The sequence below is a fragment of the Nicotiana tabacum genome, chromosome 24 (genome assembly GCF_000715075.1).
Source record: "Nicotiana tabacum cultivar K326 chromosome 24, ASM71507v2, whole genome shotgun sequence".
NCBI classification, from domain to species: domain Eukaryota; kingdom Viridiplantae; phylum Streptophyta; class Magnoliopsida; order Solanales; family Solanaceae; genus Nicotiana; species Nicotiana tabacum.
Genome location: NC_134103.1, coordinates 87,617,579 through 87,629,336, shown reverse-complemented (window position 1 = coordinate 87,629,336; position 11,758 = coordinate 87,617,579). Strand labels below are relative to the sequence as shown.

The 11,758-nt window shown below is 35.6% G+C and overlaps 2 protein-coding genes across 4 annotated transcripts; one reads left to right on the top strand and one right to left on the bottom strand.

Annotated features, from left to right (window-relative positions):
• The first annotated feature begins 518 nt into the window (after positions 1-518).
• On the top strand, positions 519-7,761 carry LOC107777346 (uncharacterized). Of its 2 annotated transcripts, none has more exons than XM_016597350.2 (6): positions 519-641; positions 3,088-3,197; positions 4,321-4,508; positions 4,878-5,075; positions 6,845-6,904; positions 7,421-7,761. In XM_016597350.2, exons 2-6 carry the CDS (start codon positions 3,089-3,091, stop codon positions 7,580-7,582), a joined length of 717 nt encoding a protein of 238 aa, XP_016452836.1. In that variant the 5' UTR covers positions 519-641; position 3,088; the 3' UTR covers positions 7,583-7,761. The 2 variants fall into 2 exon arrangements, with proteins under 2 accessions (XP_016452836.1, XP_016452837.1); XM_016597351.2 differs by having other exon boundaries at positions 638-832.
• A 692-nt stretch (positions 7,762-8,453) lies between these two features.
• Positions 8,454-11,145, bottom strand: LOC107777345 (CBL-interacting serine/threonine-protein kinase 14-like). 2 transcript variants are annotated; one of them, XM_016597349.2, is made up of 2 exons: positions 9,664-11,145; positions 8,454-9,588 (listed from the first exon to the last, which is right to left on the bottom strand). In XM_016597349.2, the coding sequence occupies exons 1-2, from the start codon at positions 10,610-10,612 to the stop codon at positions 9,269-9,271; spliced, it is 1,269 nt and encodes a 422-aa protein (XP_016452835.1). In that variant the 5' UTR covers positions 10,613-11,145; the 3' UTR covers positions 8,454-9,268. The 2 variants fall into 2 exon arrangements, with proteins under 2 accessions (XP_016452835.1, NP_001312165.1); NM_001325236.1 differs by having other exon boundaries at positions 9,269-10,612.
• Positions 11,146-11,758: the final 613 nt, after the last annotated feature.

Below are 11,758 nucleotides of genomic sequence, written 5' to 3'. Positions count from 1 at the left end.
TCAAACTTATAATTTTAAGTTTAAGTCATAGAAGGGTTTGTGTGAATAATGGAATCGTTAACATTACTCATTTTAATCTCTCCCACAGTGATATAATATATTTTCAAGAAAATGATGCGAGAACCCGCTTTCTTAAACTAAAAATTTATACCGAATACGGATGATAAAAAAATTACATAAAAATAATATAAGTTAATAAGTAAAAATATTTTAAAATTAATAAAGAAAACAATAGCTAAAGTAAAAATTGTCCGATAATTTAGGGTCACGTGAAATGTATAGAAAGATTACTACTTTTAGATTTACTTCTCAAAGCAATAGTAGAATGAAAAGAGATCGTCACCCCAAAGCTTGTGATTTAGGAATGATTTTTTTTTTTTTTTTTGAATTAATCCAGACCAAAAAAGAAGAGAGGTTGTTGCTACTTTTGATTACTAATATTTTAAAAAAGAAAAAGGAAAAACAAAAAGAAAAATAATGCGGTTGGATAAAGATCCAAATATAGCAGCCGCAGGGGATTAGGTCCCAATAGAAATCCACAAGAAGCCAAAAAATAATTGCGATAGCTTCCTACTACAAGAAAGGGGGCGTTAAGCGTTCTGTATTTTTCGCTAACTCAGAAAATCTTCCCCTTTTTGCAAGTAAACATTCTTCATCTTTCTCATTCATCTTTCCGTATAGAGTTTTCCTTTTAAATTTAATTTTGTTTATTTTTCCTCTCTGCGATGATCTCTCTTTGTTTATTTACATTAAAGACATAACTGATGCTGATCTTCCTTGAACAAATAATTTTCCTGCTTTCGATGGGTTTTTTTTCTTAATTATTTTATGGGTTTGTTCTTGTCTTTGCACTCTTCTTATTGTCTATGTTTCTATTAAATTCATAGTATTATGTTTGATTCAATCAAGTAATTTTATCTTTCTGACGTATTCCCTATTCACTGGATCAAACTTCAAACAACGGGAAGAGGTGGGTGGGGGGTTCAGCTGCAATCCAGTTTGTAAATTCAAAAGGCGAAACCTTTTTATGTTGTGGAGGAATCTAAACCTTATTGAAGTTGAGATCATAGGAATATAATTTAGTTATTTCTGCTGACAGTAGAAGTAGCTGAGATTGTTGCTCTTATCATCTAATTTAGTCGTGACTCAAGTTAATTTTAAAATTTGATCTGTTACTATTTGGGATTGAGGCTATTGAGGCGTAATTGATTGATCGATATGGCTGTCAAACACTCGAGCAAAGTTGGAGTCTTTGATCAGTCAGTAGTTTGAGATTGAGGAATTGTTGATTGATTGATTGGTTGATATGATGTAAAACACTCAGCATAGGGATCAGATTCTAGATTCTGGTTCTATAGTAAGAGGATGGTTTTGAATTTGAGCATTATTATATAGGAGTTGTATCTTGGCTTTTATGACAAAAGAGCAAATTTGACAGTATATGTGAGACTGTAAATTTATTTAAAATACACAAATACTTTCGAAAGGCTGACGTTGATAATTTTAATGCTATAAAGTGTAGAGGCAGTATGTCTAGTCTTAGTTACCTTGGAAACCTGCATATGCAACTGTTGGACTGAGTTAAGCGATAGTTTATTGCTTATTTGATTAGCCTGAGACAAAGCCAGCATGAGCCAAATAGATTCTCAGCTTGAATATGCAGTGTAATTATTGCAAAGGAAATTATGAGTCTTCTTGTTATGTGCACTTCAACTCTTTTTTTTCCTCTCGCGTTCCTATTGTTCTTCTCGTTTGAGTGAATAGTTCATAATGAATGACTGTGAGATCAGTTCTATTGAAATAAAAAGAAGTCTTCAAGACCCATTATTTGAATAAACTTGTCCATGGTAAAAATGCTGACTTCCAACTCTTAAGCATATTGCTTGCAACGCATAGATATATTTGCAAGCTAGAAGAAAAATGGTTATATATATATATATATATATGATGATGATGATTGAAGTTGGACTACTATCTGGTCCTAACAGGCATGTGCCTGAAGTGTATAGCAGTACATTGTAGCAAGTAGTGTTAGAAACTCAGTATTCGATGCTGCAAATCCTTGATAGACCTTGTGATGATTTATTTATTGTTGAACTTTTTGAGCGGCCAAAGTTTTCATCTTTAAGTAAATGTAAGCAAAAGTTATACTCAAAACAATCTTTTTAGGAGAGCCAATTTTGCATATTTCTGTCAGATCCCCCTTCTTAAGTATGGCTACTTCATTCACAAATCATTTTCTTGTGCTGTGTAACCAAACAAGGTTCATTAAAGAAACCTTGCTGACTAAATGGACTTGTAAGCAAAACACCAAATATAATAACAATAACTATCTGTCAACCAAATTAGTTGAGGTCAACTATATGAGCCATTTAAATTAAATTAGGGTTTCTCTAAATTTAGAGACTCATATATCTTAAACTTATAATACTCCCGATAAGCACTAGATAAACTTTTGTCATTTATCCTCTAAGGATGTTAGTTTCAGCTTATGTCGGACATGGTCATTTGTGAGCTTCTTGTATATCCACACATTTATCTTAACATTCTCATTTTTAAGACACTCATGTTGTGGATATGTTGGGACTTAGAAGCGCAACATACAGTATTACTGGTAACATAATTTTTTGATAGAATTTGTCTTTCATCTTGGTAGGTATTTGTTATTGCATAGCAGTCCTATAACACCTCTATTTCAACCACCTATTTTATTTCTATGTGGTACATCTTGTTCTCGTGCCATTTTTCTTTGAGTCTGAACAACAAATACAACAACAACAACCCAGTAAAATCCCACAAGTGGGCTTAGGCATCACATTTCCGTCTAGTCTCGCTTAAACTTCATTCTTTCTGTGGGGCAAATCCCATATCTTTGCCCTATTGTTATATGGAATTCTCATAAATGTTACTTCGCACGTATGTTTATGTGGGTTCGAAACACATAATTAATGCACGATAAGAAAAGACAGCTTCATGTGCTTGCAACTGTCATTCATCTAGTGCTATTAGCATGTCTCTCGTTGATTTCACTTTTTTGTACTTTATTATGCTATTTCTTGAATCTGGACTTACTGTTTCACTTGGCAGCATGGATGTCAAGGTCTGCCTCTGCCTTCTCATACTCGGTGCTGTGTGTTGTACTGCTAGAGAATTAGCAGCCCCTGACCTCCTTATTAAAGAAACCACGGATGTTTCAGGTACTTTTCCTATTCTTTTGTTACCAGTGCCAATGGCTTTAGTATTGTGTTTGGATATGATTTTTGTAATATGGATTCTGAAATAATGGGATAGCTTTAAATTACACACATAGGAAAATGATGACTGCTAAATAGTAAATCTGCAGCCATAAAATTTACAAATTCTGTGAACAGCATTGATGTCCTTCTATGGTCAGTGACCTATCCATAATTAACGAGAACCTCTTGGATTTTCCAGGGTAGATGTCTAGATGTCTAGTGGAAGTTTGTGATTTTTTTGCTAGTGAAAGTATTTCCTAAGCTAAGCTTTAAATTTACTTGCAGTTTATTCATTTACTAATTTTCAGTTCCTAAAAACTTGTATAGTAATGACCTTTCTCTTCCAATTTTTCTTCCCCAATCCTCTAAATTTTAAACTGCAACATCAACTTTCTCTAAACCGAAGATCTTTCTTTTTGCACCTATTACCAACCAACCAGTCTCTTGAGGAAGTACCGTCAATATATTTGCCATGGGGTCCTCTGTTTTTAAGTCAATTTGGTTTGTTAGTTCCGTTTATTTAAGATATACTTCATACGACTTATAATGATATCGATATCAATTTTTCCTGTGTGTGTGTTATACTGTTGTGTGTGTGTAATGTCAGATATGGCCTGTTTTTATTAAATAGAGGGATAGACTGTGGAAATACAAACTTTGGAAGGTCAAGTGTTTCATTTTATTTGCTTGGTAGTCTAGGTCATAATAGCAGTTTACTCTAAAAATAACTGGGCACAAGGTATTGTTCTCTTTAAAATAAGGGGTTCATGATAATTTGAGAAACTATGGTGAAAAGTTATCCTCAGAGTCTTAACTTGGATGCTTGCCTGCAAATCCATTATTAATATTTTGTTAGATGGGGATGTAGGTGATTTCTCCGTCCAATTATCTTTCTGGTAGATTTCTTTTATTCATGCTTACTAGTCTAATCTATGTTTAACTATATTCTCCTGTAGCAGATGCTATCATCTTGTTGATATATTTATGCGAAGTCATTTATTTTACTTGATTGATTTAGGAGTACGGAGTACCTGAATAAAAACTTTATTATGACATAACATTGATCTTGGTTTTCTTGCAATAGCATTGTGGATAAGTAACCTACAGGCACAGAAACAACTTCAGCCTCTGAAAGACGTCGAAGGATTGTGCACATTGTGTGAAGAATATACTGCTAGTGCACTTGGTTACCTTTCTAATAACGAGACCCAAACAAAGATACTTGACCTACTTCTCAACACCTGTTCGAAGATGCCAATATACAAGCTCAAGGTACTTATGATCTGACCTAAATGTCCATCTATTGACCGTTAATTGGGCCCAAATGATTAATTGACACTGCCAATAATGCTACTAAATTGTTAATAATTCCTAATCACACACACACACATATATTTGGAATAAATGTATCACTTTGCTGTCTATATTTGTTATTTAGTGTCGATGTATACTAGCAATTAGGTGATGCCTTGACGCTTTGGCACCTGCAGGAAAGCCCCTTATAAGTGAGGCGAAGTTCTCAGCCTGTGTTGTGCATAGCTTGATATTTTTAGGATTATGCAACAACATTGATAATGCTATTTTCTATCTTTTGCAACATTAATTTTCAAGTGACTTTCTCTTAAAATCTTTTGCTTGTAGTGCACTGCCCTGGTGGATCAGTATGTTCGTCCCTTCTTCTTAGTGATCTCCACTATAAAACCTGACGATATTTGCCAAAAGGTTGACCTTTGTCAGAAAGTGGTTTCCATCTCTCGATATTTCTCTCAGAATGGCTGTGACTTGTGTCATCAAGTGGTTAATGAGACACTTTTGAAATTGAAAAATCCTGACACTCAGGTACTCTTGTCTTTCATTATATATATATATATATACATTTTATATGCCGAACTATCAAGAGAAAGGTAAAAAGAACCATGTTTTCAGGGTTAGCGTCCACTTACATTTAGCTGAGAGTCTGCACTATTACAAAGGCCGGAAGGTGGTTAATCTGACTCTCTAAATGCTACATAAAAATGTCAATCCAAAATTGCAAATGTGTTACTGATAATGATACGTCATTTGGAAGAAGTTACTAATTATGTGCATATTGTTTGATAAGGTACAAATATCATAATATACTTGTATTTACCATCACATTTATGAAACTGTATTTTCTCAACTTTGTGAATGCATAAAAAATTATTTTTTAGCATTTCTTTGTAGCTGCAAGTTATTCATACAAGATAGGTATGTTTGTGTCTACTGCTAAGGTGGTGCTGGGACTCTTTGGTTAAGCTTGCACACACCTTGACTATTCCATTGGGTACCTACCAGTGTGTCAATGGTTCGGTTCGGCCGGTTAATTTATAAAATTTGTATAGTACCAGTTTTTCGGTTACTCTATTATGTATAACCAAAGTTAGACTTTTGAAAACTGTCTCAATCATCTCGATTTATCTTCGGTATTAGTTTAGTTCGGTTAACTTTCAGTATTTTTCTTAAAATGTCATGTAAGGATCGATAGTAGAAGTTAGAATGTGAATAACATATGTACTTCCATGGACTTTGGCAAAACTTTCTAAACATTTTTACTGTTTAAAAATGGATGAATCAAGGGAATATGAAAGATGGCTAGAAGAGAGATTCATCTCACTAAAAGAAAGTAAGAAAGTAAGCGAAGACAAGAGAAATATAAATCACTCAAGTAGGAATATATTAATCAAGTTAGGATTCAAAAATAGAGTCTATTAGAAGATTAAGTATCCAATAAGAGAAACGTAAATCATACGAGAAGAAAGATATTCAATCTTGTAGTTTGCTACTTAAGATGCAGGAACTAGTTTAGTTTTAATAGGTGTAGCAGAATATGTTTGGGAGCTGGGACTTTGTGTTATAATTACTTGTTGGCTTGTGATTGTTTCCAAAATTCCAAGGTCCAAGGAAAAAAATTAATGTTTTATTATTTTTAAACTTAATAATATAAAATATATTTTTCATGTACAAATTTATTCGGTACGGTTCGGTATTTTCTCGGTTTATTTTTATAAAAATAAAAAACCTACTCTAATTATAGGTGCGGTAATATATTCATCTAGAAACCTACGGTTTTATTAAAAGAAACCTAATAATCGGTTGGGTACCGTACGGTCGGTCGGTTTAGTCGGTTTTTAATGATCCATTGATACCCCTACTACCTCTCGCCAGAACAGGTACTGAGTAACTCAGCCCACGAAAACTTAGGCAGATAGAAAGAATCCTCTAGCTTTTTTGTTCCCTCTACTATGATCTGAGTCTTGATTTCATGGTTTTCATTCCCACTTCTTTGATAGCTAGCCTATGCCCTTGGGTGTGATATCATGAAGATATATTGTTGAGCATTGTGTTAGTAATTAAAAAAACTATGTCATTGGATTAACTGGTTCGGATCTGGCAGGTTGGATGTTTTATTTCATTTATCCTCATAAAAAGAATGTCATTAAATTTACCATAGATGTATATGGAGATAGTAAGTGGTTGTCTTTTTTTCTTTTTTTAGTGGTAAGTGACAGTATGTGGTTTTTTTGTGACAGAATATATTCACTTGTATTATCTTTCAGTAAACTCATTTTCTTCTTATATTCTTTCAGTTAGACATACTTGAGTTGCTCCTGAAGGCATGTGGATCCGTTGAAAAATATGCTAATAAGGTAAAAACCCTCTGAAACTAATCTTCTATCATAACTATACCTTAATGCCTGCTTTTACTTCGCAAATTCCATCTCAGATAAGTCCTCGAATTCTGATAGCTAACAACTATATTAGTTGTTTTGGACTTTTTGGTGTCCTTAAAAAGCTTCTGCAAGCCCCATGTGTTCACACTCCACAACACTAAATTGTTAGAGGAAATGAAATGCTTGTCAATGAATGCTTCCTCATTAAGGGGCGAGTTTGCAAAGGATATCTGATGATCCATTATATTTTACTTTGAGACATGGTGTAATACGTGATCACAAGACTTAATTGCTCTCAGAAAATTATTACTATATTGAGGAATAAGTGCCAGGTCAAGTTATATTACTTGCAATATTTCCGTATCCAAGAGCATTATGAAATACTTGATGATTATACGTGGAAGGATAAAAGGTCGTCTGATATCTGTACTGATGTTTCTTTTCTTTCTTTGTCTTGCCGGTTTTTTCTGTGTGCCTCGTGATGTTCTGCAGTGCAAGAAAATGGTCTTTGAATATGCACCAGTGATCCTCGTTAATGCGGAACATTTTCTGGAGAAAAATGACGTATGTGCTATCTTGCATGCCTGTGAGCCTGCTGTTGGTAAAGAGGAAGTGTTACCAAAGTTGCAAACTTCAATGCATTCTGCCTCTTAAGGAAGACAGGTTATTGAGACTAGCTTGGGATGTGTTGTATTTAAAAAATTGGATACCATCTTTCAGTTTGTGCCTTATTGTGTATAGTGTGTGAAATTGAAGTGCAAACTTCATCTCTTGTTTATATGCATTGATGTTTATCTAAGAAGCTTAATTTAATAAAAGTCGGTCGTTCTTGATTGCTATGAGCACTTAGATTGGATAGCATTTTGTTGTCTTATTTTCTTGGGTTAGACGGGCGCCTGACTTGCACTAAAACCCAATTGCCACCGCCTGTATTTAGAAGTTGGTCATTCTTTCGGAATTAGACCGTGGTCTGAATATAGTTTGAATTTTAAGCTTCAGATCAGGTTATCGCTTTTGAACTTCAGACCATTGGTCTAATTTTGGAAAAGTTGCCAATTTCTAAATATGGGATCATAAAATTGCTGTGTGTAAATCAACCGTCATATAGAACATCGTATGTCCACGTAATATGAGTACTCGTAATGGTACATCCTCAATTCTTAGGCAGATGCACACATGTATTAGGTACTCGTCCCGTGTCCATGTAACATATATTTGGCTACTTTTCAAAATGTCCTCGCATATGTCCTTAAGCTATATGACGTTTTTTTGGCATCAAATCTAGAGTCATTTTCTGCATTCAAACTGTAGTTGATCATATCAGAGCATCTTTTCCTCAAACTTTTAAGATATAGTACAAGGACCAAGTAGGAGCATAGATGAAATATCCTTATCAACTCTAATAACGACCTTCGCTTACCATTAGGAAAGTTAAAATAGGAAGAAAAAAAAACAAATCCTTCTATATGTCGTTTCCCACTATCCAGAAAAGGATATCCCTAATGAAGTCCATGATCAATAATCATTTTACTTTGAAACAAGAGATTATTAGGAAATACAAGTACCAGGTAAAAAGAAAAGATACATAACCTGGTATGTGTTCCCCTCTGTTTATTAAATACAATACTAAAATACATTCTTCAATTAACTCTTCACATAGTAACAGGCATACAACAAGATTTGCCAAAGTTGACATGGTAGTATAGAATCCCTATTTGCAGAAAATGTAAGTTCTTTTCTTCATGTCCCTTCAAGAATTTGCCGGATCATGTGTATCCAAGCTAGCTAGGACATCACTTAGAAATGGCCTTTCAATATAATACACCTTAGGGGAAGATAGAACGATGCAACACTCGTCCTGATGAATGTGAGACAGCAGACGACGAGGAAGGTTTGCTTCCCAAGGAAGAGAATACAATAAAAAAGATCAGCAACTTTGACTTACCCCAAGGCCCAAGCAATGCGCTCCGAGGGGCATTGCTCTCGGTGCAATCCAACACTTGCCCTGCTTTGCCTGCCCACTCTGCTCCCTCTTTGAATGAATTGGATCCGCTGCTTCAAATACAGTATCAAAAAGTACCCGCTTATTGAGCCTCAATTTGCTTGGACTTAGTAGCTAGAAAATGGTAATTGCCGCATAAAATCCACTCTGTTGCTTCTTATGGATTTTCACTACTCTGCAATAAAAAAATGGAATATGCACTTGAAATGAATATATGCTAGATGTGTTAAGATATATCCCATGAGCAATATGAATATGGATCGAGTAATTTGTTTCTTTAACCAGGAAAAATCATTTATAGTGAAATCAGTTGACTCTTGAAAAGCAAATCCAACTTTTCAGCTACTGGAAACCTGTCCGTCATGTTTATAGAAAAATCCACTTAGCTGCGGCTTAAATTTCTGTTTCCACATACTTCGCTCGGGTCCAGCCCCTATCTCCCTCTTTTTAACTTCTACAATAACCAGTTTCTCCGTCAATCTATTAATCTCCGCTACTAGTACAAAATTTCCATTTTGCCCCTCGACCCTCACGGCGGCGCCATTTTTTCCGGTGATTCTCATCCCTTCCGATTTAGCTACCTCCTCAATCCTCCGCGTAATTCTCTCTGGTGGCTCCATTGAAACAAACCTTTCAACGTCCACTTTGTCTCTGCCTCCTAAACAGTTCAATAATCCAGTCAAATTAACACCTGAGGATATCGAGATTATATGAAATGCGTTCAGAAACTTGCCGTCGTGATTCGTGTCGGAGCTATTTTTGAACTGAAATTCGTCATCGAGCTGCGATTTCACCTCTTTGAAACCTTTTCGAAACCACGGATCGTTTCTGATCTGTTCAATGGAGATTCGAGTTTGAGGATTCGTGTCCAGTAGTCGAGTCAGTAATAGCTTTAACCCGTGTGAGGTCCACTTAGGGCAACGAAATTCGCCTTTGTAGATTTTCCGATACATAGCCATTAGATTTGAATCACTGAAAGGTAAATAACCAGCGTTGAGCACAAACAGGATGATGCCACATGACCATATATCCACCTTAGCTCCATCGTATCCTTTCTTCTCGAGGATTTCAGGTGCCACGTAAGCTGGAGTGCCGCAGAGCGTGTGGAGGAATCCGTCGGGTCGGATCTGATCCGATACTGCGCTTAGCCCGAAATCGGTGACCTTTAGATCCCAATTCTCATCAAGCAAGAGATTCTCCAGCTTCAGATCGCGGTGGTACACGCCGCGAGAGTGGCAGTATTCAACGGCAGAGATTAATTGCTGAAAATATCGACGGCTGAGATCCTCGCTAAATCGGCCTTTGCTGACCTTAGCAAACAGCTCTCCACCTTTAGCGAATTCCATGACGAAGTAGATCTTCGTCTTCGTAGCGAGGACCTCATGGAGGCGCACGATATGAGGGTGGCGCAACCTCCGCATAATAGAGATCTCCCGCTTAACATGCACCGTGAAACCACCTTTCAAAATCTTCTGCTTGCTTACGGTCTTAATCGCCACGCTTTGCCTTGTTCTAACGTCCCTGGCATGATAAACTTTCGCAAAAGCGCCGCAACCAAGGAGTTTCCCTACCTCATATTTTCCAAAAAGGTTAAGCTTGAAATCGCCGGCGGTTGCAGCGGTGGCGGCAGCGGCAGCGGCAGATGACGATGAACTACTTTCCTCATGTAAGATCTCCGGCATTACTAGATCCAGAGACCACAAAGGTACTACCAAATCTCTCGAAAAATTCTTCTTGCTTTTGCATCAAAGCAACACTATAGTTGATTAACTAATTCTAGAAAAAAATTTAGCATCTAAGCAGAAGAGAGAAGATTCGAATGGGTCAACGCGCAAATCTTAGATATTTTGTGAAAAGATTGGAAAAAAATTAGAGGTGGGAAGGTAGTAGGTGAATACGGGAATTGATCGACGTGTTCAAATTAAGCACGTTACTCTTTTAGTTGAAACACATGGAGTATTACAAGAGGATGGTTCCGCCAACTGCAGATCTAACAAAGTAAATTAATTGCTAATCACATGAATCACGAGGGCAATCAGAAATTACGAACTCGAAGTTTTAAGTTCGAGCTAGGGAAAAAAATTCTAATAACGGATAATTATTTGATAGGAAATGACAAAAAATTAATACATTAAGGAAAAAACGGGGCAACGTGAGAGGAATGCTATATTAATGATGGTGTTGGAACTCTCTGTCTCAATTATGGAACACAGAAAGCTCACTCGACCTCAACTCCTTCTTAGTAAATCATCTCATGCGAATTCGAATTAAATTCGAATTAATCGAGTTAGCGAGTTTTGAATACCAGTGATTTAACCAAATTAGAAAGGTTTAAAAAGAGGTCTCTCCTAAATACTTCATCCGTTTACTTTTACTTGACAAGTATACTAAAAATAGATTTTCATTTTTACTTGTCATTTTACGCATATCAAGAGAAGATAATTTTTTTTTTCTGTTATACCCACAATATTTATTACTCATTTCAAATCATTTTCTCAAATCCAATAAAATATGCATCAATTAATATGTGTATCATGATAAATTATGCACTTTATTTATTATTTCTTAAGGGGCGTGAAAAGTCAAAACATGTCAAGTATAAGTGAACGGAGGGAGTATAATCAAGTGCTCGTGAAAAATAAGATTACAATAACTCCAGAGGTAGAGTTAAAATTTAAAGTTTATAGGTTCGAAATTTTAACCTTTAAAAATTATTAAATTCTAAATTAATAATTTGTGTATATTCAATAGATTTTTTAACTTGTAAGCCGTATGCAAGCTCCGCCACAAAGGACCCTCTCTGGTACATTAACCAATCATGTACAAAT

Coding starts and splice junctions, on each gene's coding strand:
- LOC107777346 (XM_016597350.2), top strand. CDS start 3,089: ATGGATGTCAAGGTCTGCCTCTGCCTTCTCATACTCGGTGCTGTGTGT. Junction 3,198..4,320: donor AGAAACCACGGATGTTTCAG/GTACTTTTCCTA, acceptor TTCTTGCAATAG/CATTGTGGATAAGTAACCTA. Junction 6,905..7,420: donor TTGAAAAATATGCTAATAAG/GTAAAAACCCTC, acceptor GATGTTCTGCAG/TGCAAGAAAATGGTCTTTGA.
- LOC107777345 (NM_001325236.1), bottom strand. CDS start 10,612: ATGCCGGAGATCTTACATGAGGAAAGTAGTTCATCGTCATCTGCCGCT.